Source organism: Synchiropus splendidus, chromosome 13, assembly GCF_027744825.2.
Source record: "Synchiropus splendidus isolate RoL2022-P1 chromosome 13, RoL_Sspl_1.0, whole genome shotgun sequence".
NCBI classification, from domain to species: Eukaryota; Metazoa; Chordata; class Actinopteri; order Syngnathiformes; family Callionymidae; genus Synchiropus; species Synchiropus splendidus.
In genome coordinates, this window is record NC_071346.1 from 14,973,883 (window position 1) to 14,999,947 (window position 26,065).

Sequence of the window (26,065 nt, forward strand, 5' to 3'; positions counted from 1 at the left end):
AGTTGTATTTTATGGGTGTAAAGTCATGATTCATTGCACTATTATACATTTAATTCGTCTGAGTCAGGTGGGTGTTTTTCAGCTTTGGCCAACAGTGTACTACTATTGTGACTCATGTACATTGTCAAAATTAAGTTTATTTTTTTAATTGTACAAAAATCTCTCTCTCTCTCTCTCGCACACCTGTACACATTGGAACCTGTTTACCAAATCAACATCAGGAATCATGGTTGGTGTAGAAGTTTCTTCACTCTGGAATGACAAAAACAGCAACGTCAGCTTCTCACAGTACATTCAACAACATGATGTTGGATGAAGTGTCCACTTGACGACTGGAACTGCTAGCTAATGGCTAATGTCACAACTAGTGATGGGTAGATGAGGTTTCATGAAACACTGTCCTGATTTCCAGAGGCCACCAGATGGCACTGTCCTCCGTAAAATGTCTGGACTTGACCAACTATTTCAACAAAGCCTCACATCATTTCTAAACCAAGGGCTACATAGTTTTTTTTTTACATTTTATTGTGATTTCATCAAAGCACTTTCAATCGTGATGGGTTTATGAGGCTTCATGAAACTGTCCTCATTTTCAGAGCCCATTTTCAGTGACACACCATTTTCAAACAGAGCGCCGTCTGCTGAGCTCTGAAAATGAGGACACAGTTTCATGAAGCCTCCTCACCCCACCAGAATTTTTATTCAATTTTTAAAATTGAATAAAAGTTCTGTTCCATTTGAAATTAAAAATGCTATTTTTATTATATTATCTCGTAAAAAAAATCCTATTTTGGCCACTTTTACCATTAATCTTCATCCAGTTATATTAGATTTTGTGTTTTACCTTTGGTAAAATATGCATTTTTATTCCTTTTTATTATAGAAAAAAGGCAAATGTAATTCTTAATCGAGCAGTGGAGACGTTGGATTCTTCCAAATCTGAATTGTGGCCTCTCACCTGTCATCGTGGAGCAGAATTCCTCCACTTGACTCTTGTACCTCTTCAGAGTTTCAGCCAGCTTCTCATTCTGCTCCGAGTAGCAGAAGACTTAGACAAGATATTTCAAACATGAGTGAAAGGTTGAGGTAACAATCGTAAAGGTTCTTCAAGGTTTGTGATGAAGTAAATGTTACATGTCTGGAATTTGTGTTGTTATTGTGGGGATTTGTAAACTGGCTCAATACTTTGGACTAGTGGTTCTAAACTGGGGGGGTTGAGGCCCTTTTCCTGGGATAAAAAAAAAAAGTAATGGAAATAAACATTCCTTAAACTATCATTAACTGCTATATGTGATGTTTCAACAGTATGTTTCTCCTGAGAGACGACGTTTCATCAGTTACCGTAATAGAGGACGATGACCCACAGGAGGAAGAGCACCACTGTGATGACAGTGAGGAAGGAGTCCACTGGACTCAGCCCCTGCTTTTGTGATGAGAAAATAAGGCGGCTCAGTCACACCTCAGTATTTCCAGGCACATGCACATGCTGGAGCCCAAAGCCAGAAAAAAGGGCTCCCATTGCAACAAAATATTTTTTTTAAAAATGGACTCCAGAGGGGCCACATTCCTCATTCAGGGAAAAGGGAATATAATCCAGCCCAATACTCGGAACCAGAAGACAGATTGTGCCGGCGAAAGTGCAAAAAGAATTAAACCCTCAGCAGTAGTGAAGAAAATCATGCACTTCCTTTAAGAGCAGTCAGCTGTTCCACAGTACACATGGATGGGAGAACACGCTTCTCTCTTGGGCGGCCTGTTTTTAAGGTTACAGTGAGAGACCCAGGTGTGACGGACTCACCTGCCTGCAGACGTCCTCTCTCAAACGCTCAATGAGCATGTTGGACTCCCTCAGTTGATCTCTGAGGGTCCGACACTGCTGTTCCATGTAGTCCTGCGCAAGATGTAGAGAAGACGCTTCAACACAACAATGGGAGGAGTGAGGAATCATTCATACAGCAGTGCCTCACCTTACTTTGACCCCTGGCTGAATATCTCTTCAGCTATAAAATATGTTTTTTTGATCAACAATAAAAATTCATTTTTTAGCTGAGATGGATGTAAAATACAACTTGATGTACCGGTAACTTCAATCCTTTAGTTCCTCATGGTTTCACTGACAATGTGAAGTTAGTAGGGTTCCAGTATGTTGTGAACAGAAAAGCAAGCAATAAAAAAAAACTACTTTGTGCTTTCAATTTGTGTGACTTTTATATTGTGCTACTTTTGCATCATGGCCTAGGTATGTGTGTGTTTCATACCATTAGGTTCTGGTCCAAACTCATTCCTACACTCTGCCCTTAATTTTTGGAAACAAATTTCAGCATCTGTTGTTTGTGACAACATGCAACATCTGCTCTCATTTATACAGCACCACTAGAGACAGTTTTTGACTTGACAGAGAAAACAACGCCACTTAAATTCCCTTCCATCCCTTTTAAAAACATGTTTTTTGGAAGCGTCCAGATTAATTTCACTTTCATTGTAATCTTTGACAACAGCTTGAAAACATCCAAACATCATACATCGTACTTAAAATAATTTTAAAACGTTCTCCTGACATAAAATGTCTGTCAGTTTGATACATTAAAAAAATATAGGTTGTCATTCAGAGTTTTATAGAATTTAGATTGACTGATCTAAATATAAAACATTGTTATCTTAGCGACCTACTAGCAGTGCTATTCAGTTTAAGAAATTCTGTTCCAGTTAAATTCGAACAGCACTATTTTAACAGTCCTTTTGTGTTATACAGTATATGTTCAAGAGATGAACTGACAATACGTCATGGGAATAAAAATGGAAAAAAAAATCAAAGGGTTTGAGTAAAGACAACGCTGTCTGTGATGTCACCAAGAAACAGTGCCTTTGTTATTTCCAAAAATTACAGGGCGGTCAGTAATTCATCATGATTTTTAAAGAGGAAAATGATGCCTTTACTTTTAACATGTAGTATAGCACCAAAGGTATATTACGGAATTAAAGAACATTTGGCACAGGATTTTGAATAGTGGCTACTAACTGGGAAAACTGGCCATGTTTTTGGTTAACGTTAAAACAAAAACGTAAAGGGTTTATATTTAATATCACTGAAACATATAATTTACAAAACATGAATGAAGAGTTTTGATCTTTTTACACGTGAACTGGACACAAGAAGGCGTAGGTTTTTCGCATATTTAAAGCTGGTCCTCTTTCAGGCTGGTTTTGTTCATGCTGAGTTAAAATACATGACATTTGTGTCTCTTTGTTCGCCAGTTGATCGTCCCTCATTGAGTTAAGAGAGAGACAGACACCTTAACCTCACACACTCACTGAAAACCCCCCACTAATAATAGCAGTTTGATCTGGAAAAGAGGGCAACGTTTTCAGGACAGGTGATTTCAATCACAGCACACCCACAGACCTGAAAGTCCTGTTCTTCCACCAGAGCAGCGCAACAGTCAAGGTGTGAGTCGACACCTCGTCTGAGAAGACTTACGGTCACTTGGCTTTGCAGGGCCCTGCTTGTCTCAGAGGTCCAGGTCTGGGGACAGTTCCTCTCTCTCACCTCCTGCAGCAGAAGGATGATATCATCCAGAGAAGTGGCTTCAGACCGCTGTTTCTCAGTCTTGGCAAGACAACAACATTTGGCCCTCAAGAGGGAGTCTGGACCTTTCAAACAAGACTTGAATGGAGTTACGGAGAAGCAAAGATCATGAGTACCTTTGCCTGGGCCCTGGTCACCATGTAGTCCTCTGCAATGCCCGCCAGCGCAAAGTTTTTCTTCAAGCCAAAAGCCTGACCAAAAGCACACCTACATTCCGGACAGCGGAAGTGGAGCGTGGAGCTGTGGTCCAGCATGCTCTCCACGCAGGACTCGCACACGCTGTGTCCACAGGGAAGCAGCGAGGGCTTGTTGAAGATGTCGCGACACACGGGACACTGCAGCAGCTTCTCCAGCTGAGACTTGACTCTGCGGGTCATCTGAGAGTGTGGTAGGATCAGAGCAACAGACAGAGCTGCACCATCCAAAACTCTCTCCTACCTTTGTGTGAGAAGCTGCGGCAGCAAGTCCCGACACACTGACTGTGAAGCTACAATCATTGCTCAATGTGCCACTCCACTTCCTGTTGGGGTGTGTCCCACAGCAGCCTGCTCACTCTACTGGTTGAACTGGCCACCTTCCATTGGTCCAATTAACCAGCACATGGTTGAGAAGTCGCCACTCCACTGCGCATCTCAGCGCTGTGTTTAGAGCATAAAAAGAAAAACTGGATTCACTTGAATACTTTTGAATTATAAATACTGAATACAGAAAGCACACAGTAGAACAATTTTAATGGAAGCAGCAAGTAAAAAACATCTAGAAAACGGAATGTAAATGAGCCAGCATGAGGTTAGATCTTTGGACTCAACGTCAACCTTTCCTGATTTCTCCTGTGGATCGGCCAGTTAAAGTGCTGCCATATGTGATGACACCATCAGCAGGTTTTTTTTAATGCAGGCTGTAAAAACAGTAGTGAAAACAGTACAAGATCTGAGGTAGTCAGCCACCCTGCAGTTCTGCTACAACCCGGCCAGAGTCTTGAACGACGGGACGAAGAACCCACACTGGCTGAGCTTGTGTTTGTCCAGGTTCTTCATGACCCTGAAGGTGTGGCCACATCTGTCGCAGCTGTAGGGCTTCTTCCCCATGTGGAATCTCAGGTGCGCTTTCAGGTTCTCCCTCAGGTGGAAGCCTTTGCCGCAGTGGGGGCAGATGTGTGGCCTCTCCCCGGTGTGGAACCTCTGGTGGCGGTGAAGGCTCTTCTTCAGCGTGAATGTTTTTGGGCAGCGTGAGCACACGTAGGGCTTCTCCCCCGCGTGGAAGCGCAGGTGCCGCCGCAGAATCTTCCGTCGGCCGAACACCTTCCCGCAGGTGTTGCAGGTGTGCAGGCGCAGCCGCCACACATCGCGCCCGCATGGAGTGAAGCAGCAGATGCGCCTGCCCGTGTGATGCCCCTTGTGTCGCCGCAGGTCTTTGGGCACAGAACTATCCTCGGGAAGCTCAGCCGACACATTCGGGACTTTGAGAATGTCCACTAGCTCGACCACGCATGGACGAAGGAGCATCTTGTCCGACTTTGTTTCAGTCGTCTCAGGCACAGGGAGCGTGGCTGCGCCGTCCAGGGTGGACGGGCTGTAAGCCACGCCATTGACGGTACTGACACATGCCAGCAGGGGCTCCTCTAGAGCATCCAGGGGTTCCGTCTTCGGGATCAACGGATTCACGAACCTCTCTGAATCGGAGGACTCCGGCTCAAGCCAGAGAAGCTTGTGGTTCATGGGTGAAACTTGCAAGTCTTCAGGCGTCAGTTCCTGAGAGTCTGGAGGAAAACACAGTCTCTTTAGTCCTGGGAAAATCGCTGTCCATTTTATTTTGGTACCAGAAACTCAACCAGAACCGAGCCGGTCAAGTCTCACTCACCTTGAATGGCAGTGTGAGTCAGAGAATCATAGTCAGCTGCTGACTCCAGGAATCTCAAGACCACAGACTCTGCTAGAACCTGAGAACAAGGCATTGGGAAGCACCATGAAGACAGATGTGGCTCAGCATCTGTGTCCCACCGATGAAAACTCAATAGTGGATCACATGATCAATAAAGTGCACAGATCCTCGGTCACATACCTGCTCGATCAGAGGGGAACACTTCATGTCTGCATGTTCGTCAGAGAAGAGAACGTCCTCCAGGTCCGCCTCTTTGGTGTCTCCCAAACACACTGGTAGGGAGCCTGGGGGTTGCAGGGTGGGGTGGGGGGAGGGGAGGAAACATTCCTTCAGAAGATCAGGATGTCAATAAAGTCGAGTTTGTGTGTGAGTCTGCATGGAGCATGAGTCTAGTTACAACCACGAAACATACCAGGGAGGCTCGGCTCCACTTGCACGCCGATGCTCCGCTTCTTCTGCGGGTCGTCCTCACGGGACTCCACCACAGCAGCGCGAAGGCTGCGCTCGAACAGTTTGGTCAACTCCACCGCGGCGACTTTTATCAGCGAGGACAACAAGGACTCCACCTGCGCCTGGATCTCCGACGACATCGTGAACCGACAGGGCTGCAGCGCAGGCGGGAACGGTTTGGTCAGCCGAGAGCAGAAGGCGAGCGTCTGTGTGGATATTTATTTACAGTCTTCCACGGCCATGTGGCTGCAGCGAGCAGGGAAGTAGGCGGGTCGCACTGCCGCGCATGCGCAGGTCGTGTGTGGCTTAAACTGACGAAACAGATCAAAGTAGATCGCCTTTATTATTGTCCATACGATTTTGTTGTGAATCAACTGAGTCAGCTTTACATCTCTTCTGGCTTTTTTTTTTTAAATAATTATTATTGCCATTTTCATTTATATGGTTCTGATACTTACATCGTCCATCCACAGAGTTTTTTCATAACTGTATGTTTCATTTTTGCAATAAAGAAAAAAAATGTAATTTCTTTGGTTAATTCACGCTGTAAAACACGTAACGTTTCATGTGCAATAAACCACAGAATTGTGTGAACATTATTCAGTTCTTCAGCAGTGTTTTAATAGCTATTAACAGGAAATATATGATTTTAACAGACAGTTGCTGAACACTGTTACTGTAATATTCTCTTATGATAATGTGTCATATAAGTTTTTCGTGTTGATCTTTTATTTTTACTTGAGCTGAATTTGATTCATGAGCACATTTGGGGTCATGACTTGTGTTTTTTTTTTGCTTTTACTTCATTTGTAGTTCTCATCAGTCAACAAACCAAAACCACAAACTACTACAAAGTTCTGGCGCTGGATTCTAAACTCACGGCCTGTGGTCCAAATGAGTTCAGTAATATTTCACTGCCCCACCAAGGAGGCAGATACTATGACTTATGTGTCGCAGAATCATAGCTGAAGTCACCTCTTCCAATGGGAAGCTTGGAGCTATAAAATGTGATGACCCACATCTCAGTACAAGTGTTTTTGAGAAGAACATCAGGCCTTCAAGAGAGCTACGCTGATCTTGTTTGGGTGCAAGTCTCTCCTTTCCCTGTTATCAACACATCCACACACAAATATTTGGCCACTCATGTCCTTGATCGGGGCTGCCGCGTTGTTTCTTGATGTCTGAAGTCTCATGTCTGAAGTCTGCTTCCACCTACTCAGCTGTTCAATACATGCATGCACACACAGCAACAAGTTGCAGCGTTTCTGTCCAAGCTGTTATTTATTTAAGACTTTACAGTTGTTCATTTCTCTTTTTACAAAAATAGAATGTGGCTGTTCACCTGGTCATTGTAGAAAACACCACCACGATGTACTGCAATGTCAAGGCACAGTTGAACATGATTTCCAAGAGACAGCTGGTGACGCCTGTAAGAAAAGTCTGGCAGCATCCTGGTGTTAGTTGTGATGCTGCGGCTAACATTAAAATGAGTGAACACAGAAACAAGTCCACAGCCTCCGCTGGTGGACAACGACATACATGTTCAGATCCCCACTTTTACGGGAGAATGAATATTTTCACGATATAAAATCATTAAGAGTGGATGGGTTTGAAATGATTTTTTTGTTTGTTTTTATTGCACCGGAGTTACATGAGGGGCGATGGCACCATGGGGCTTTGTGACACAGAGGATCGGTCGATACATGAGCGAAAGGAGGAGGATGAGTTGGAATATTACTTTGGGTGAGATGCAGAATGGAGACGACGACAAGATATCAAAAATGATTCCACGGCTTTTACAAGATGATGAGTTAAAAAAAGGGGAGATGGGAGAGTGAAGGATGTCGACTCTTGTAACTGCCTTGGTCAGACTTTAAGTGTGAATTTACGTGGTTAAAAATCATCATCATCATCATCGTCATCATCATCATCATCATCGTCGTCATCATCATCATCATCATCATCATCGTCATCGTCATCATCGTCGTCGTCGTCATCATCATCATCGTCATCGTCGTCGTCGTCATCATCGTCGTCATCATCATCGTCATCATCGTCGTCGTCGTCGTCGTCATCATCATCATCATCATCATCATCGTCATCATCATCATCATCGTCGTCATCATCATCATCATCATCGGGATCAACTTCACCCGACAGGACGTCTTCGATCCAGTCCTCCAGCTCATCGACTGATGGCAGGTCCTCTCCATCATCCATGTCCAGCCACACACTGTCAGCCTTCAGACAAGCAAGAACCAACATGAGGAGAGCTCTTTCCAACAGTGCACCAGATCAAGATCAATCACTTGGCTATCCTGGCTATTTCTGTTTCCCGCATTGCTTTTTGCTTGATAGCTTGAATGGTTGAAGCAGTGTTTGGTGCCTCGCTCATGAAACATAAACAAGCCTTTATCTACAGGGGTTGGAAAGCTTGAAGGTGTTTCCATTATTTTGACCAACCCCTGTACTACTAAAAAATAGTTTACAAGATAAGGTTCAAGGCTGTTCTTCCAAAAGTTCTTCCAAACTTTTGAGACTCACATCGCCAGCATCGACAACACCAATCTGTGGATGGGACAGGTCGATTCCGAAAGTCTTCTCCCAGTGAGGCAAAAGCTGAAGTGGAATATCGAAGAAGATGTTACAAAAGAGACTGGACAAACGTGGGGCGGCCAGAAATATCCTCTTCCTTACAAGGGGGAAGTCATCAGGGTCGATCCAGACGATGCTGAGGTCTGGGTTGTCAGTGTTGTCCTCGGCAACCTTCTTCAGGATTTCCAGAAACTCAAAGCCGTCTGGAGGCGGACAGCAGGAATACACTCTCATTAGAACAACGTCGACACATTTATTTTGAGCCAATCCTCCTCACCGGGGTCAGACTCCTCAGCAAAGGCGATGATGTGTTCACCTTCGACATCATCCTCCTGTGAAACCAGAACAGCAGTTAGATGCCTTAGAATCATGTTTTTTATTGCTGAGACATTTCATGGAGAGGTTCTCACCCAGATCTCATACATGTTGTGTGGATGTAGCTTTCTCAGAGTTGGTCTTCAAAAGTCAGAAGATTCCATTACCACCCGAGCATCACCAACGTTTGTGACTTATGACTCACCTGTCGTTGTCTTCAATGAACTTCACCAGTTCGTCCTCAGTGTAGGGCTTTCCTGGAATGGTGACTGGATCGTCAATGAAGGGCTCATAAAAGTCCACATCATTCAGCTTCATCTCCAAAGCATTGGCCACCTTTTGATAAAAATGTTCTTTAGCAAATGACAGAAGAGCTGATGAACGTTAACCCTGCGTGTGAGACACACCTTGGCATTGAACGTGGCATAGAACTTGATGTGAGGGTGGAACTCCTCAGCGGCATCAGCAAACGCATCGAAATCTGAAATGAGACGTGTGTTGGACTGAGTGCTGCGTACAACAACAGTCTGCTTGGATTTAACTGCGGTTAAAGGAGACACTGTCATTTAGATCAGCTGAGTTTGGAGAGACACAAGCGTAGGAGTCTAAGGACCCTTTATTGTCTTATTTTTCTCTTATTCAAGACAAGAAATTAACATAAATTCAACACAAAAATGTCTCTCCAGCCATGAATATAAAGACTGTTCAATAAAAATACGTTGCCTCTGCATTGTATTGTAAGTGCACTGTAACTATATTCAATTCATTCAAATTTCAGATTTGGTATTATTATCATAATCTGGCACATTATTACAATGAAGGACAACAAGATGTTGCGCGGCTGGGTTGGAATGCCAACGTCCAATTATAAGCGAGATGAATGGGGTACGTACAGAATTTGTCTGGATGTTAAACCATGCAGTTTTGCGATTAGATTTATTAAAAAAAAATCTTAATTTTCATTATTAAATGACAAATCAAATTTTCCTATTTATATATGCTAGCTGCTCGCTAGCTTGTTGGCTAGTTTCATTCAGAAGGCTAATCTTTGTGAATGACTCTAAATGTGTTTCATGTGTAGTAAGAGTTGCATAAAAACATGTATATAATGATGAACAGACAATTTCTTACACAGTATTTTTTCAATATATTTCTTTTTTTATTTATCTATTATTTCTTTTAAGGAAGGAAAACTGTGAAGTACAGGAAAATTCAATCTTGTCATGTGACGTCTTGTCATGTGATGTGATGCGATGTGATGTGATACAGGTACCACACGCAGTCATGCAATCTCAGTGCAGATTCTTACGTTCTGACTTGTGACTCTTAAAGTAGCCCACCAGTTTGATGTCCTCGTCAACGTTCTCAAAGCCCCTCAGCTCCCTACTGTTGTCAATGATCTCCACGGGGTCCTCAAGAACCTAGACAGAAATCACAGCAGGAGGTGGAGGGAAGAGCATGAACGGGAGAAACCGCCAAAGTCGCCTTCCATCAGGAAGTTGAAAGAAATGTTGTGCTTCTACAAACTGGGAGCTATTAACTGGGAGACTATATCCTCACGAACATCATAGATGAACTCCACGAGAGTGTCAGCTGCCAGCTCTCCGTCATACTCAATGACCTCATCTTCAGTGAAGATGAAGATGCTGTCAGACTCGTCGAGGCCTGTGAGGAGACACGGGTGAGAACACAATACATTTGCCGTATATAACTGCGATTTTCAAAATTTTATTTTCGCATTTCACCTAGTTTCTTTGCGACAGCCTTGTCATGCTTGGCGTCAAGCAGACCAAATCCAATGTCTTCGTCCTCAAACTCATCCAGGACCTGGGCTGCAAGCTGGGAGACAAAAGCGCCAGGTCAGCACCCGAAATCCTCCTCTTTCCTTGAAATTTTCATCCCATCCGACGCACAGGAACACAAAGTGGTGTCACACTGGTTTCATGACCATAAAAGCTGCTTTTCAGAGCGCTGCTGATGCACTTTCTAAATCTGTATGAAACATGAACCACATGACTGACAGTTTGATCCACCAACGAGGTGGAAGAGAACGTGTGGCGCACTGTCTCACTTTGTTTGGAGGGCAAGAAGACACACACACACACACACACACACCCAAGCAGGTGAAAAACTGCTCTCACAGGAGGGCAGGGCAGATTATTATTGTTAAAAACAAAAACAAAAATCAAGCGTATACTGTTTCTAATGAAGGAATCCATTACAGTATAGATTCAACTGTGACAGAGTAAAAAAAGAATTACACAGAATTCATTAGATCTTCATCTAAAAAAAAACAAGGGAGAATAAATTCTTAAACTCTGAAATTGTGGTTGGATTTGCAGCAGCAGCGTTCTGTAGTGCGCTGTTAGTTTAAAGTCAATAAATACAACCAGAGAGATTAAGAGAAAACCCCAGATTGTCTTCAAAAATGAGGCCAACTGTGTGGAGCCTGTCTAGTGTTAGTCTTGGCTTCATGGTCCCTCATCACGTTCCATCTTGCCTTTTTCTTATGGCTAACTGTCTTCTGGTTGCCTTTGTTGCCGCACCTCTGAAATAGAACTGCCGCCCCAGATTCATCATAAAAAAGTCAATAACAAAAAGGGACAACTTTGACTAGATGTTATCTGCAAATCATAATTCCATTTAATTCTGAAGATAAGTGAGCCGCTACAAAAAAATCCTCCAGTTAAATATAGCTCAGAAGCCACACAAGCCCAAGGACTATTTTGGTGAGGTGGCAGTGATGCTGAGCACTCGAGGATCCGCTGACAAGTACAGTACTGCAAGCACAGAGCTGAGCCGGCAGTACCGGAGCCAGAACGCCCTCATGCAGACCGGCTGTCTAGAATATGTCAAAAACTGCACAGATCCTCGAGGCTATGAAAACACAACGAATCGACATCTATCACTTATAGCTGAGCTGTTATCACGGGCAGGAGACGGTTCCACTGTGTGCACAATTCACAAGAAAACCCTGGATATTAGTCACCAGGTCATACAGTTACTTCACATTCCAGCGTCCATGCCATCAGCCAGTCATCTCCCTGATCACTTTTTTTATAGAAGCGCAGCTCTGATTGAAGAGTTGAGTGTCACCCAGTGATGTTCAGTCTGAAAATGTGGGGGCCACTTCAGACACTGGGCGAGTGAAGTTGTATTTCATTGTATAATACAAAGCACACTAAAGTTAACGCCAGAGGGAAAATATTCATACTAAATAATATAATTAAAAGTATCAATTTGGATCTGTTTTAATAAAATATTTTTATCTAAAAAAGTGTTAAAATAGATTACAATAGACATATACAACAGTAAGCAATATGTAGATAATATTATGCTAATATTACACTTAAGATGACCATGACGTCACTCAGTTAGAAAGAAACATCATCATAGGTTACACTGAAAATAATTTTATGATAAGAGACAGAGTGACGTAGAGCCATGAGCGAAGAATATTTTGCGTTAAGAAAACTCTAGAGAAAAGAATAGAGGGTCTCTTCCCGTCGCTGTTTGTCAGTTTGAGGGAGTATTATGCATCATTCTGACGTAATTTTATTTTGTTTTTTTTTCTACTTGATGACTTGATATACTACTTGTTTTTGGTTTGACCAAAAACTTTGTTTTAGTAGACCAGATTTGATGAATATGGCGGGCTAATTGTCATTTCTGCTGACACCTGTTAAATTGTATAAAATAATAAAAAATAATAATAATAATAGCAATAGCAATAATTATTTTCTGTTTTTGGCCTTCAGCACTGCTATTATAACGCTAAACTTTATGGTGTTTTCGATTGATTTTTTTTATAAGTTGTGATGTGGTGCTTTTCGCAGTCAGAATTTTCTTCTAAGTTGTCGGTTTTATTTTGGTTGCCTTTATTTATTAGCTTTACTTAACAGCCTTGTTTATTAGTTACGGGCCAAAAGAAATGTGATCAAAGGCCACAAATGGTCCCCGGGCCTGACTTTTGACATAGCTTTCTTATGCTAACACCAATGATTTGTTCATTTATTAGGTTCCGTTCATTCCCTTCAGGATGTCTGGGGCCTTTCCCAGCTACATAGGGCAAGATGTGAGGGACCGCTTGAGAGACAATAACCCCACTACATCATGGGGGAAAACATAGATTTGGACCTGCAACCTTCTTGCATTTCAACATCAGTATCAGGTTACCAGTTTAGTCATGTAACTCAAGTGAACAAAGTTTAGTGTATAGGGAATTTGGCATGAAAGCAAATGAATTAATATGTAAATAATTCAAAGTAAAATTGATAAAGGATTCAACAATGGTCAGATTATAAAACATATTTTATGTAAGTATTCATAAAATAACTCCATGAAAGATCACACATACCTTGCAACATAATAATGCTATTGTGTAAGGGGGAAACACACTATTTAATGCAATGATATGATATTAATGTTAAATATTTAATGGTTCCGAAAGGTTTGTATCATGATGTTCCTTTGTATAACACTTGCCACCACAGAACATTAATCTCTGCTCGGAGACAAACCTAATGTGCACCAGAGTGGGACAATAGACTGGCACCTGACAGGTCCACACTGCTGGAGATCTACAGTAAATGACGGATCATCAGGTTCTATGCGGAAAAGCTGAAATGAGAGTTATCATTCTTCCATTTCAAGGTTTGGTGGAGTCAATAATAAGGAGAGATTTCAGAGAAACTCAATATGTGTCTTCGGTATGCAACATTTGATAGTCAGTATTTTGGTAACCTGAGAGCTGACCTCACTAAGCTGTTTCACACTCCAATTTAATGCCGAGTGATGATGTCATGGCTCGCGGCGAGGAATGCAGCGAAACCTCTGAGTGGGCAGCTGGACCAGGCCGGACGGATGGCAGCGTCCACACTCACACAAATAACACACATGCTTGGTAGCTGAAGTCTCACGACTCAGCTCTTTGCCACAGGTGGGCCCCACTCATCAGCTTCTTCTCAAGCTCGAAATGCATCTCATACTGATAGTCATGCACCTTCAGCACCTCAGAACACAACACATCTGGGTCACATGTGAGAACCCCTCAAACAGCTATCAGCATTTCTTCCACCATCTCAACCCACCTCAAGGGCCAATTCCTCAATTTCAAATTGTTTCTGGGCGACGCGGCTGGATCCGGGATGGTCATGGTAGTACACCACCATAACATCATACTTCTTCATCACAGACTTTAAGTTCTTGGCATTGAGGTCATGGACTCTGTCCTTTCCATCATACTCAGGGAAGTCCAGGCTCTCCTTGCCGTAAGAAATCCCAGCAAAGGACAGCAAAACCGCCACCAGCACCCAGGTCCACTTCATGGCTCCGCTCTGAGACACCCTGCAGTTTCAGACAAATTCGGTGAACGTGTGAAGTACCCCTTTCCGATCCGCGTCACCCAGAAGAGAGCCAGACCAACTCCTGCGTCCACCTTATTAAAAAAAAACCCATGGGCAACTTTTTGTGAGGCGCAGGGTGCTGGAGGGGGCTGGGCTAAGTTTGACTTAGGTGTTGGTGGGTGTCTATGTGGGGTGTAATTGAGCATGGCAGGGCTAAGGAAAGGGAGGGTGGTGAGGGCAGAGTGGCTGGGCTTGGACCTAGAAATCTAGAGCGCACATTTTCGGGGGCTTAAGCGAAATAAAGCATATGTTCGCTTGACTTTACATCTGTTGGCACTAGTCTAGGGTCACAATAGCAATGCCTTGTGGAGGGTTAAAGGCAACTTTATTAGAAGCTACTTTTACATACATGACATTAAGTTAAACAGTGTTGGCTAGTGGAGACAAATTTGCTCCTTCTGTAGTTGTCCACTTCCTGTCGCAGCCCTCAGTCGACTGTAGGTGTCACATCCATCAGTTTTTATGGTCATTGTACACCGATACTTTATAGTGAGTAGACCTTTCAATGCCCTGGAGGCAACGTCTCAGTGCAGATGCCCACGACCTTTAGTTAAATCATGCAGTCATTTTCCAACCCAGCTGAGGGAAACCAAGCAGCTCCAGGACCTGGTCACACTCATGACTTTGCATGTCAAATTGAGGAGAAAGTGTGCGGAGTAGGGAAATGTCAGCTCAAAGACAGAGTTTTGCAATTTCATGAAATACATTTAAATATATAAAAATGATGTGGAGAAGAATTTTTGCCCGCTGAGGCGGAAGCTGATGCATTTAGAGGCGCTGGCAAATATGAAGCGATCTCTTCCCATATTAAGAGTAGATGGATCTCAGCTAAAAATAATGGACGCAGGACGGAGAAGTACATATCAGGAGGGAGAGCTGGCGTCTTATTTGCTGCCGTTGGCAAGGGCACTGCTCTAGAATGTGCCAGTGGGTCAGTCTGGGACATTACAGTCAAGACACCGGCCCTGCTGCCAGCAAGACACCTAATTCAGGTGGACGCTGCCAGATTTTAGGAGCCGAGATTCATTCACAAAGCTGGATTCCAGCATGGTTTCTGTGCAAAGACAGTATATGCAATGATCGGATTTCCTTACCAATTGAAAGGGAAGAGGTAAAGCTATGAATAGATACATGGTGTCGTGATACACCCTCTGAACCCAGACACTCAACACACCCTTTATTTCAGCTGCACCGAAGAAGACGAGAGTGAAGAGTACGAGAGTGCATGTTCATCTCAAGTAACATTATGAAGCCTCTTTAAAGGCTTGTCACATGAAGAGAGACTTAAATACACTAGGAAGTTATTTATTGTGTCCACATGCGTGTTTATATCTGGGTGGGTTGCACAGGGGGGAACCTCGGGCTTCCATCAACGCCTTGTTTTGAAATATTCATGCAAGCGTATGTCGAGAGAAGTACAAAGTATCACTTTCAATGGGCTTTACCTGAATTCAAAAGTCTTCTGCTTGCCATAACGTGACTCCATCACACTTGAATTTCTTATTATTAACCGAGGGAATGGTAACCGTAAGCACATTTCAGATCACCGTGGTGAACATAAATAATGTTTAATGTTCATTATCAGTCACAGGAAATGATCACATTCATGTTGGTCCATTTTTTTGTGTTAAAGAAAGGTTAATCTAGTGGACAACTAATCCATATATGGGACGCTGTGTTGAGACATAGAGTCTTTGTTGGTTTTATAGCTGCTCAGACTTCAGACGGCTTAAGTTTATAAAGGCCTGAAAACACACCAGCGCTTTTTCTGCTGCGGTTCTCACGCCGTTCTCTGAGTGGCGCTAGTGAGCTCACCAGTACTCTGATCTACCGCGTAGTGCGTTGAAGAAGCCGGACTGCGAGCTTCCGACAGCTGTCGGAGTTCAAGGTAAACAGTAAGCATTGATTTAATTTTAGCCAATTCAGTGGTTGTTCGCGGCGTGAAAAATAATTCAGCGTGTTTGTGGGCTAGTTACGAAGCCGGAAGCGAACAATTCATGTCGGAGACTCGACGAATGTTTCGTACTTCGGCTTGTTATGTGTTCTTATATAGTATATATAAGTATATATATAGCATTATATAGTATTTATTGACTGCTGTGAATGCAACTGTTGCTCATTATGTTATTTTTGTTTTACACGTGGTTTTTTATTTTACTCTCCAGATGACCGCAGCTCTGACCAAAAGAGCCATAGGGGCTGTGGTAGGGTCAGCTGTGGCGGATGCAGCAGGTACGTGTTTTCTTATCAACTTGTGCTGTCTAGTCATTTGTAAGACAGAATGCACATGTAGGAATGGCAGGGCCACAGGAGGAAGATACAGGAAGTAGATGTTGTGAAACCAACTTGGAGTTCTTCCAAATTGTGTAATGAACAGTGAAGGGAAGGTGAAGATGAGTGAGAGAGTGAAGAGTGAAAGTGACGCGCAGCTGGACGCTCCCACCTCTTGCCTGAGCTTTTCATAAGAAAATAAAAGAATAAATAGATTGATCAGTCAATTACAGAAAGTTGTTAATCAATAAAGTAATGTGGTAGTAAAGGTGCAAACTCATGTTTTGACCTTACAGCACAGCCTCTCCATTGGGTGTATGACCTCCAGAAGCTGCAGGGCATTCTCGCTGAGAATCCAAACCCTGAGTTTCGCAGCGAGTCAGCAAACCCTTTCTACAGGAGACAGACTGGACAGCAGAGCTGCTATGGAGACCAGGCCTTCGTCCTGCTGGAGTCTCTGTCCGAGTGTGGAGGTGGGTGTGAACATCAGATAAATATTCAAATCCAAATTAATGTTGTATTTAGCAAAGATGTCTTCATCTAACATGTATAAAAAGTACTTTTATAAGAAGTCGTTAATGTTGACACAAAACTTGTGTACGTGTTACCGAGTATGGTTGATTGGAGAGTTATATGTGTATACTGTACAGTGGTACCTCGGTTTTCAAATGTCCCGGAATTAGAACAAATTGGAGTTCGAACCTAAATTTCTAGATTTTTTTGCTTCTGAATTTGAATGAAAATCCAGAACTCGAACGCCCCCAAAAAAAGCCAGAAAAATCATAATGTGCGCGGACCGACCAGCTGACCCACAACACGCTTTGTTATTGTGTATAACGCAGCCTCTGTATGCAGACGTGTCCTGTTAGCTACATTTGCTGGCTGTTTTTTCTTCATATTGAGGTGTAAAACCTTTCCTGTCTCCACTCTGGACCGTGGTAGAGTGTCACAGGGGAGGTGCTCGCTCTCGACACCTCTGAGGCTGGAGCGCTCACTCCAGGGTTTGATGTCCTGTTGTCAACTGGAGCTGGGACAGGGATGAGGCGAGTCTGGGACAGAGCGTTACTTGGTTTATGACTTTGTCACAGCCAAACTGCACAGAAGCGCACATTCAGAGCTGGACACGCACCGGGCACCTCTTCACTTCTGGAGAGACGTCACTCACTCGGCAACCCCTCCCACATGCAGCAGCCACACACATAGAGGAACAGCGCACCTGCAGCAGACACTCTACATTCACTCCTACAAAAGAGTATTTTAAGGCTTGGAACGCATTATTTCTTTTTCCATTCATTGTAATGGGAAAAATCGATTCAGATTTCGAACAAATTGCTTCTCGAACGGCCGTCTGGAACGGATTGTGGTCGAGAACCGAGGTACCACTGTATATCATGTGATCAGGTGTCCAGATGTTCCACAACGTCCTGGACATGCGGCTAGTTTCGCTTGTCTTCATGACTCAAGCGCTGTTAACCTATGTGCAGGTTTAAATGTTGAGGATCTGAAGCAGCGAACACTCAAGTTTTTCGGCCCTGGATCAGAGTATGACACTCCTGTCAATGACCCGTACAGAGATAGAGCAGGTAGGTAACTTCCCAATAGCAGTGAGTGAAGACTTTTCTGTTATAGACTAATGTGTTCATGAACCAGGCCCGAGACCTCAGTTGCCCATAGATGGACCCTGGAGACATGGAAGTTTGAAGAGCTTCCTGAAGAACGTCGATTTGGGCAAAGAGGAAACTGGTAAGACTTTGTCTTTGCAGTCTGAAACACTGTCCAAGTGTTTTAAAATTCTCCTTTGCAGGATGTGCCACTGACTGTCAGGTAGACGGAATCGCCAAGCTGGCGCCGATTGTGGCTTTTTATGCGGGAATGCCAGAGATGCTGGAGAAGGTGGAGCAGGCCATTCGAGTGACTCAGAATAATGATGCGTGTGTCGCTGAGACTCTCGCAGCTGCCAGGTATTTAGATTTAATGTTTAATGTTTTTTTTTATTATCGAGAATGCTAAAAGATGGTGCGTCCATTAGCCTTTCTTTTGTTTTGGTTTCCAGGCAAAACCAAAAGGTACTGAAGTAATTCAAAGGTGGCATCGCCTTCCACATGTTTTACTGCATGCGTTTAGTAAATATACATCTATTTAATAAACAGATGTATTCAATCACTAAACAGTATTTAGTGATCATATAAAATAACTTGAGTTTATCAATATCAATGTTTCTTTAACTTTTTGGGACCAAGAAAATTAACTAATTTATGAAAACTCTGGCCGCACAACTGTTCAGTTATTGCTGAGGCAAAAGTAAATGCTTAAAATAATACGCAAAGGAAACATACATACTTAGTAAATCTTAATTTGTTAGCATCTACAGTCTGTTCTTGCCCATTTTCTTGTGTTATTGTGATAACCATGGTGTCTATAATGCACTGCAGGTTCCTGGAGCATTTCATCCTGCATGGTCCTGATCCTAAAGCCCTTGATGCTGTGCTGGATCAGCTCAATGACCCGAACAGAAAGCAGCCACAGGATCTGGACAAAGCAGTGGCTGGTACATGAGCATTTTTTGTTGGCTCAGGAGACGTCATGATATTTTACTGAGGGTCTTGTTGTGTTCACTAAGGTCATATTCGAGAGGTGCAGAAGAATTTACAGAAAAGTCCTCAGGAGTTGATCCCCGCTGTGTTTCCAAACACATGAGGTAGGGTGTTGGAAACACTTCTAATATGACTCAGATTCCTAGTTGTTAACGTTGTCTCTCTCTCTCTCTCTCTCTCTGCAGGTTTGCCTGGTGCATTCCAAGCAGCTCTTCATGGAGTTCTGACGGCCAGTCAGTATGAGCAGGCCATCAGAGGCACCATGAGCTGTGGTGGGTGCACCTGCAGCAGGGGGTCCTTCATCGGGGCCTGTGTTGGGGCGCAGGTAGGCTCTTGACTTCAGTATGGGTGATGATCGCTTGAAGCATTTTGGTTTAACACTGAATTTTTTCAGATTGGATTGGAGGGGATTCCATCTTCCTGGAAGTCCAAGACGCTGAGATATGACTTGGTGCTGAAGCATGCTGAGAAGATAACGCAGCACCACCAGTAGCTGGGCTCTGGCTGCTCATTTGCTAAAGGTCCCATATTATGCTCGATCTACTCAATTAATAGCTGATCCGGTCAAGATCTTTTCCCCCAATTTTTTGTGTGTGACCCTTCAAAGACCCCCGATAGTTGCATAAAATGGGCCCTTCAAGGCAGAACATTGTAGAAAGTTGTGGAGCTTTTCCAGAGTGATTGATGAAGGGCTTTGTCTAAACTGTTAAAGGGCAAGGTCCTGATGTTTTCGTCTATGGTGAAGTGAAACATTCTTGCTCATGGTCTGTCATTGTGGTTTTCTGCAATAAAAAAAAATGAATGTCCTCTGTCTCTATCTATCTGCCATGCAACTTTGAGATTAAGCGCGGAGCATGAAAACGTTATTACGCTAGACTGCTTTAGAAATGTCCTACTGCGGCGCCCGTAGTTGCCCGTCGTTGCACGGAGAGGGGAAACATGGCGAGTAAAGGCAGTAAACAGAGTCGGTCCGGCTCCGGACTTCCTGGCAAAAAAGGGGGCTGTGAACAACAAGAAGAAGAAGAGCCGCAGTTGCAGGCGGTTTTAGTGGCTGACAGCTTTAACCGGAGGTTCTTTCCCGTCACCAAAGACCTGCCGCGGGTAGGAGGCGAGCGGCAGTTAGCCGGGAAGCTAACAGCTCCATGCTGTAAACACAGTCACTGATGACACCACGCTATTTTACAGTTACGGAATTCAGCTTAAAACTAACAACTGCATGGGCAGGTTTAACTTGCCAGTTACCTGACTTTACCACTCGTTAAATACAAATTATTGACTTAATAACGACCATTCTGTTCGAGGTTGACACTGACAGGTGTCATCAGGATGTCGTCCTTTGGTAGTTTCATTTAACATATAAGTAACATTGTTAAACCTTGAATGCGGTTCTGCATTTTGTTTTTTGGTGTGTATTTTATTTTGAGTGTGAAATATACAAGACAGATAAATTTAACAATGCTTTGCCTACTGTTGCAATGTCTGAGTATCGCTGACCAACGTGAGATTGCGCCTGCAAAATGGATGCTAGTTTCATCTGTATTAAGGTACAAAGGCAGGTGATAATTCTTCATTACTGTACGCTATGTTAGAGGTTATATTTTAGAATCTCACAAAACAAGATCTTTCAAAGTCTTATTTTTATTATGTGATTCTATTAAGCACTATAAAACTGTCAAACTCTTGCTTTATCCCGATGAATTACATATTTTTCCTCCCACACTCGTTTTATTTTGCAATTTCCAGACGTGTTCTTTTTTTCCTTTCCTTTCATTGGGGACAGGCTCTTCTGCCACTGGGTAATGTTGCCATGATCGACTACACGCTAGAGTTCCTGACCTCGACCGGAGTGAAGGAAACGTTTGTCTTCTGCTGCTGGATGGCCAGCAAGATCAAGGAACATTTACTGTAAGTGGTGGACACTGTTTAAAGTCATGTTTTATTTCTTGTAGGATTTTTTTTTATCAATCAAAAAAATAATGTGCAATACAAATAAGTGACACAAAATACATGCAGACTACACATGCAAAAAAAATCCATCTCCAAATGATCCTGGTTTGTGTCGGTTATTTCATTGTTATTCAACTCGCATAATTCTTCTTTTTACATTTTCAAATTCCTGTTTTCTCCAATTTTAAATGCATGTTAATTGATAGTATGAAAATTGAACTCTGAAAGTGACTTAAATTACAGTTTGAAAGCCCTTTTTTTATGCCTGACAGCAAGTCCAAGTGGTGTCGACCAATGTCTCCCAACACAGTCCACATCATCACCTCAGAAACGTACCGGTCTTTAGGAGATGTACTCCGAGATGTCGATACCAAGTCTCTGGTTCGCTCAGATTTCTTGTTGGTTTATGGCGACGTGGTGTCAAATATTGACATCAGTGAAGCCCTGCAGGAGCACAGGTGAGGATAGAAAAAGGTGTTTTCATGTCAAGGCTTGGGTCGAATAATGTTTTTTGTGTTCATGTCAGGCTCCGTCGGAAGTTGGACAAAAATGTGTCAGTGATGACGATGCTGTTCAAAGAATCCTCACCAGGTCATAAATCAAGATGTCAAGAAGATGATGTCGTTGTTGCCACTGACAGCAATAATCAGCGTATCCTTCACTACCAGAAAACTCAGGGGTTGAAGAAGATGAAGTTTCCTGTGGTAACCTATACTATTCCTCTACATCGCAGTTGTTTTGTAGTTATAGTCTTTAAATACAGAAAATAAATCAGGTTTCTTTACAAAGTGATCTGTGTTTTACAACAGGTTCTGATCTTCATATAGGTTCGGATGTTTATTCGGCCTTTGCATGTGTTTAATGTTTAATGTCATTGTTATCAAAAAATATACGCATGGATGCTGGAAAAGACGTGTGAGGGACTATTGGTTTGAAAGAGGAAGGTTTTCAGCGCTAAATTTGTGGTGTGGTCAATGTCAGATCTGGTGTTCTCACCCTGGACTTCAGTTCAGTAAACCTTTCAGTGACGTAAGGTAGAACCCTAAGTGACATTGTATGGGACTGGGATCCTTTTCTCATCTGTCAGTTGGAGGAGTTTTTGCAGATAAAATTCCACATCTTTCTCCCTGAAGTAGTTTGACAGATGAGGAGAAAGTAACCGTCGGCAGTCTCGGGTCTCGCTTGTTACTCTTACTGTTGGCTGCTGTTGAAAGTCTGTCGCCAGAACACACCCCCTTCACCACTCTCTTCTGTGTTTGACAGAATATATTCCACAGTGGAAGTGAAGAGTTTGAAATCAGGCACGACCTCCTGGACTGCCATATAAGCATCTGCTCACCACAGGTTAGTTTGAGGTGCACATTTGTTTCAGCATCGCTACAGTTTTCTTTCTCACTCTCTTCAGTTTTGCTGAGGCAAACAACTGAAATACAGCACTTAACACATCATTTTGAGAGGTTTGTTGATGACAAGAGAGAAATTCATCGTGTTTCACCCAAGTTAGAACTATTAGTCACGTAGAGCTGTTTTATTAATAGACATTGACTAAACCAGGGCTTCTTAAACTTTTTGATCTTGGAGCCCATCTTTCTCAGAACAGAACTGATTCATTACTCTTGATTTCATTTGGGATCAATAACCATATTTAATCTACTTACACGTAAACAAACCAAACCCTTGTGAAATGACATGAAACCATGTGATCAAAAGATATTTATTTCTCATCGAAAAGTCGCAGCAGCAGAACCAAGTGCAAGTTGTGTTCATCAAATTTACTGAGGAAAAAAAGGAAAAAAATACACTTGATGCAAACTGTTGAGAAAATTGGAAAAATTGAATAAATTGTTAAGATAATAAATATAAAACCATGACTAAATATCATAAAATAAAAATAATATGTTTTAATTAAACGTAAAGTGTAAATGAAAATGTTGCCATAAAATGTTCTCATTCCTTTCCAAAACTGCTTCGTGAACTGTGTTTAGTGTTGGGGGCGCAATCACTTTCTTTATCATTTTTTTCTTTTCAAGAACTTAACTATCGCAGATTTGCAGCTGTCAAGTCAATTCAGTGACACTGTACTGCCACCATATGTGGCTAATGTATTAAAACTGAGTCTGTCTCGCGGCCCAAAGGTGTAAAACAAAAAAACATTTAGCTGCCCTCTAGGGGGCGCTCGCAGCCCAACCGTGGGCCCCGGCCCTATAGTTAAAATCACTGGACTAAACCACGAAAGTGCAACCAAAGACAAATCTTAAATTAATTTGTGTATTCTAAGGAGCAAGTCTTCACCAGTATGGAAGTGTCAAGTTTCAGGGTTCCTCCCCACACTGTTTGCAATGACACTTCTCTCCGCTACATTACCTCCATTCAGGTTGCAGAACTCTTCAAGGACAATTTTGATTTCCAAACCAGAGACGACTTTGTGAGAGGCATTCTGGTTAGCGATGAGGTACAAGGCAAAACCCTCCTTGAATATTTTAACTAGATGTTAGGCCTTGGATTTTGCTCATCTTTACTTTGGGTCTCTAGATCCTGGGGAATCAGATCCACTTGCACGTGACCAGGGACGGCTACGGTGTACGGGTGTCCAACCTGCTGATGTATGACACGGTGTCGTCGGACCTGGTGCGGCGCTGGGTATACCCCATCACCCCGGAGTCTAACTTCGCTGACCAGGCCGGTCAAAGTTGCACGTTCTCTCGCCACAACGTATACCGAGGGACCGGGGTCAGCTTGGGTCACGGCAGTCAGATGGAGGAGAACGTTCTGATCGGCCGCGACACCAGCATCGGGGCCAATTGTTTCATCTCCAACAGTGTCATTGGTAACAACTGCACCATCGGTACGTCCTGCTCAGCGCGTTTGTCCCAAGTGGATTTTCACGTCGAAGTGAGTCACTTCTGCTTGTCAACAGGTGACAATGTGGTCCTGGACCACGCCTACATCTGGAACGATGTACACATTGCCAGTGGTGTGACCATCAGCCAGTCTGTCGTCTGCGACAAGGTCCAGGTCAAAGAGGGAGTGAAGCTCAATAAACAGTGTGTCCTGGCCTTCAATGTACGCACATTTTATTCATTTGTTCTGACAGTGACGTCATTCACACTCCCATCCCCACGTGTTGGTCGCCTGCTTTGATCAGACTGGCGAACACTCATCTAAGGCATAGTCAACTACATCACTTTTTAAACTTGTAATATAACATTTTATTTAGATTAGATTGCCTTTGTTCTTCCCTCAACTTGTGGTTACCATGCAACCCTGCTCATCCTTCTGTGGTGAGTGACCTGTTTATGGTGAACTTTTCCAGGTTGTGATCGGCCCAAACATCTCTCTGCCGGAAGGAACTGTGGTGTCCATGCACAATCCAGAGGAGGAGGAAGACGAGGACGACGAAGAGTTCCTCAGTGACGATGGTGTGGTGGACCAGAGCAAAGACAAAGCCAAACAGAGAGGTGTGTGTCCGCAGAAAATCCCACATGTGTGGTCCACCTCTAATCTGCTGGTGTCTTGCCCTTGCAGTGTTTAACCCAGCCGAGGTGGGAGCTGGAGGTCAGGGCTACCTCTGGAAGGTCAGCAGCCTGGATGACACTGAAGAAGAGGAGCTGATGCAGTGCCTCTGGGGTGAGCAGCAGAAGTGAAGTGCTTCTGATGGCACGTGAAACCTAAAGCTTCCGTCTCCAGGTTTGGATCTGAATCCTGATCCGGAGAGCGAGAGTGAAGACAGTGAGCCAGATGGCCCCGATGATCCTGTGATCCCGTCCCCTGAGATGGACGATGTGGAGAGTGAGTTTATACCATTCTGACTATCAATAGTGAAAGTTCTCTAGGGGGAATTCTGGAACACGATTGATGCTTCCACATTCCTTGTTTTGATGTATTTTAACCTGGTCTGCTCTGCAGCCTTCCACGCTGAGGTGCTGGCCACTTTACAGAGAGGCCTGGAAGAGAACATCACCTGCGACAACCTGGTCCTGGAGATCAACTCTGTCAAGTGAGCACTGCCACGTTTCTTCTGCCACTGCTGGAGACCCCCCCCTCACCCTGACTTTCTGCCCTGCAGGTACGCCTACAACATCTCACTGAAGGAGGTGATGCAGATCTTAACCAAGGTCATGCTGGAGTTCCCCTTCCTGCAGCAGGGTCCACAGATCACCACCTCACAATATGTGGCGCTTCTTTTACCGGTGAATCTGGTTTTCAGTTGAAGAAGTGAGTGCAGTGGCAGCAAAACTGACGCCCCTCTCTTCCTCAGCTCCTGAAGCGATGGGCTCCCGTCTTTAAGAACTATGTGAAGCGAGCGCAGGACCATCTGGACTGTCTGTCTGCTTTTGAGGAGCACTTCCTGGAGCAGGAGAACCATTGGGCAGCAATGGTCAAGGTCAGACTTTGGTCTCCCACCTGGTCAGTGGTCTGTTGAGCTCAGGTGTCGTGTGTTTGACCTAGATTCTAATGGAGATGTACCAGCTGGAGATCCTGGAGGAGGAGATGATCCTCCGCTGGTTCTCACAGGGAGCTTCAACTGACAAGAGCAGGCGACTACGCAAGAACCAAGGGGTAGGTCAGAGAGGCAGGCCTCTCCCTGATGGTTCATGTGTAAAACCAACCTCACATGTTGGAGTTAAACTGAGCTCCCAGTGGGTGAGGGATCGATGGGTTTATTATTTCTATTTATTTATCCATTTATTTTTCTCTCTCCAGCTCCAGAAATTCGTCCAGTGGCTGGAGGAGGCTGAGGAGTCTTCAGAGGAGGAGGCAGAGTGAAGGGCGTGTTGAAGACTAGCTGCACACAGCAACACTTCCTACTGGAAACAAGCTCCATATTTAAAGCTGAATAGTCTTTTTTTTTTAAACCACCATCAACCTTCACACCCAGATGAACAAGTTTAAGACGTAGCAGCAGTCACACTCATGGACTCCTCAGTAGCTTAGTCAACAGAATAAAAAAAAAATACTTGAGTGAAGACCTTCGGTTATGTTCCACTTAACAGGATGCAAAAATAAATGAAAACCATTTA

The 26,065-nt window shown here is 43.6% G+C and overlaps 5 protein-coding genes across 6 annotated transcripts; 2 read left to right on the forward strand and 3 right to left on the reverse strand.

The window, feature by feature from the left end:
• Positions 1-123: 123 nt before the first annotated feature.
• On the reverse strand, positions 124-4,076 carry LOC128769818 (tripartite motif-containing protein 5-like). Its single transcript, XM_053883821.1, has 7 exons — positions 4,025-4,076; positions 3,703-3,963; positions 3,479-3,550; positions 1,799-1,891; positions 1,342-1,423; positions 959-1,048; positions 124-252 (listed from the first exon to the last, which is right to left on the reverse strand). The coding sequence occupies exons 2-7, from the start codon at positions 3,961-3,963 to the stop codon at positions 248-250; spliced, it is 603 nt and encodes a 200-aa protein (XP_053739796.1). The 5' UTR covers positions 4,025-4,076; the 3' UTR covers positions 124-247.
• A 237-nt stretch (positions 4,077-4,313) lies between these two features.
• Positions 4,314-6,166, reverse strand: si:rp71-1g18.1 (uncharacterized protein LOC559922 homolog). The gene is made up of 4 exons (XM_053883996.1): positions 5,880-6,166; positions 5,648-5,751; positions 5,447-5,525; positions 4,314-5,345 (listed from the first exon to the last, which is right to left on the reverse strand). The coding sequence occupies exons 1-4, from the start codon at positions 6,055-6,057 to the stop codon at positions 4,546-4,548; spliced, it is 1,161 nt and encodes a 386-aa protein (XP_053739971.1). The 5' UTR covers positions 6,058-6,166; the 3' UTR covers positions 4,314-4,545.
• Positions 6,167-7,395: 1,229 nt separating this feature from the next.
• On the reverse strand, positions 7,396-14,202 carry casq1a (calsequestrin 1a). The gene is made up of 11 exons (XM_053883261.1): positions 13,918-14,202; positions 10,573-10,666; positions 10,392-10,492; positions 10,137-10,248; positions 9,235-9,308; positions 9,033-9,163; positions 8,923-8,968; positions 8,790-8,844; positions 8,615-8,715; positions 8,462-8,536; positions 7,396-8,158 (listed from the first exon to the last, which is right to left on the reverse strand). The coding sequence occupies exons 1-11, from the start codon at positions 14,152-14,154 to the stop codon at positions 7,811-7,813; spliced, it is 1,374 nt and encodes a 457-aa protein (XP_053739236.1). The 5' UTR covers positions 14,155-14,202; the 3' UTR covers positions 7,396-7,810.
• A 1,828-nt stretch (positions 14,203-16,030) lies between these two features.
• Positions 16,031-19,897, forward strand: LOC128769676 (crystallin J1A-like). 2 transcript variants are annotated; one of them, XM_053883594.1, is made up of 10 exons: positions 16,031-16,120; positions 16,398-16,464; positions 16,800-16,976; positions 17,988-18,086; positions 18,154-18,246; positions 18,308-18,464; positions 18,936-19,051; positions 19,124-19,201; positions 19,283-19,422; positions 19,492-19,897. In XM_053883594.1, exons 2-10 carry the CDS (start codon positions 16,398-16,400, stop codon positions 19,588-19,590), a joined length of 1,026 nt encoding a protein of 341 aa, XP_053739569.1. In that variant the 5' UTR covers positions 16,031-16,120; the 3' UTR covers positions 19,591-19,897. The 2 variants fall into 2 exon arrangements, with proteins under 2 accessions (XP_053739569.1, XP_053739570.1); XM_053883595.1 differs by having other exon boundaries at positions 16,079-16,127.
• Positions 19,898-20,006: 109 nt separating this feature from the next.
• eif2b5 (eukaryotic translation initiation factor 2B, subunit 5 epsilon) lies at positions 20,007-26,054 on the forward strand. The gene is made up of 16 exons (XM_053884305.1): positions 20,007-20,198; positions 20,878-21,002; positions 21,317-21,502; positions 21,571-21,748; positions 22,308-22,388; positions 23,419-23,496; positions 23,577-23,889; positions 23,962-24,107; positions 24,358-24,502; positions 24,570-24,671; positions 24,732-24,833; positions 24,951-25,041; positions 25,111-25,234; positions 25,303-25,428; positions 25,494-25,604; positions 25,749-26,054. The coding sequence occupies exons 1-16, from the start codon at positions 20,037-20,039 to the stop codon at positions 25,809-25,811; spliced, it is 2,133 nt and encodes a 710-aa protein (XP_053740280.1). The 5' UTR covers positions 20,007-20,036; the 3' UTR covers positions 25,812-26,054.
• The last annotated feature ends 11 nt before the right edge of the window (positions 26,055-26,065 follow it).

Coding starts and splice junctions, on each gene's coding strand:
- LOC128769818 (XM_053883821.1), bottom strand. CDS start 3,963: ATGACCCGCAGAGTCAAGTCTCAGCTGGAGAAGCTGCTGCAGTGTCCC. Junction 1,892..3,478: donor CCCTGCAAAGCCAAGTGACC/GTAAGTCTTCTC, acceptor CATCTTGCGCAG/GACTACATGGAACAGCAGTG. Junction 1,049..1,341: donor GGTCATCGTCCTCTATTACG/GTAACTGATGAA, acceptor ATCTTGTCTAAG/TCTTCTGCTACTCGGAGCAG.
- si:rp71-1g18.1 (XM_053883996.1), bottom strand. CDS start 6,057: ATGTCGTCGGAGATCCAGGCGCAGGTGGAGTCCTTGTTGTCCTCGCTG. Junction 5,752..5,879: donor AGTGGAGCCGAGCCTCCCTG/GTATGTTTCGTG, acceptor TGCAACCCCCAG/GCTCCCTACCAGTGTGTTTG. Junction 5,346..5,446: donor GACTCACACTGCCATTCAAG/GTGAGTGAGACT, acceptor GTTTTCCTCCAG/ACTCTCAGGAACTGACGCCT.
- casq1a (XM_053883261.1), bottom strand. CDS start 14,154: ATGAAGTGGACCTGGGTGCTGGTGGCGGTTTTGCTGTCCTTTGCTGGG. Junction 10,493..10,572: donor GGCTGTCGCAAAGAAACTAG/GTGAAATGCGAA, acceptor GTCTCCTCACAG/GCCTCGACGAGTCTGACAGC. Junction 8,159..8,461: donor GTGTTGTCGATGCTGGCGAT/GTGAGTCTCAAA, acceptor GCTTGTCTGAAG/GCTGACAGTGTGTGGCTGGA.
- eif2b5 (XM_053884305.1), top strand. CDS start 20,037: ATGGCGAGTAAAGGCAGTAAACAGAGTCGGTCCGGCTCCGGACTTCCT. Junction 20,199..20,877: donor TCACCAAAGACCTGCCGCGG/GTAGGAGGCGAG, acceptor CATTGGGGACAG/GCTCTTCTGCCACTGGGTAA. Junction 24,108..24,357: donor AGTGTGTCCTGGCCTTCAAT/GTACGCACATTT, acceptor GAACTTTTCCAG/GTTGTGATCGGCCCAAACAT.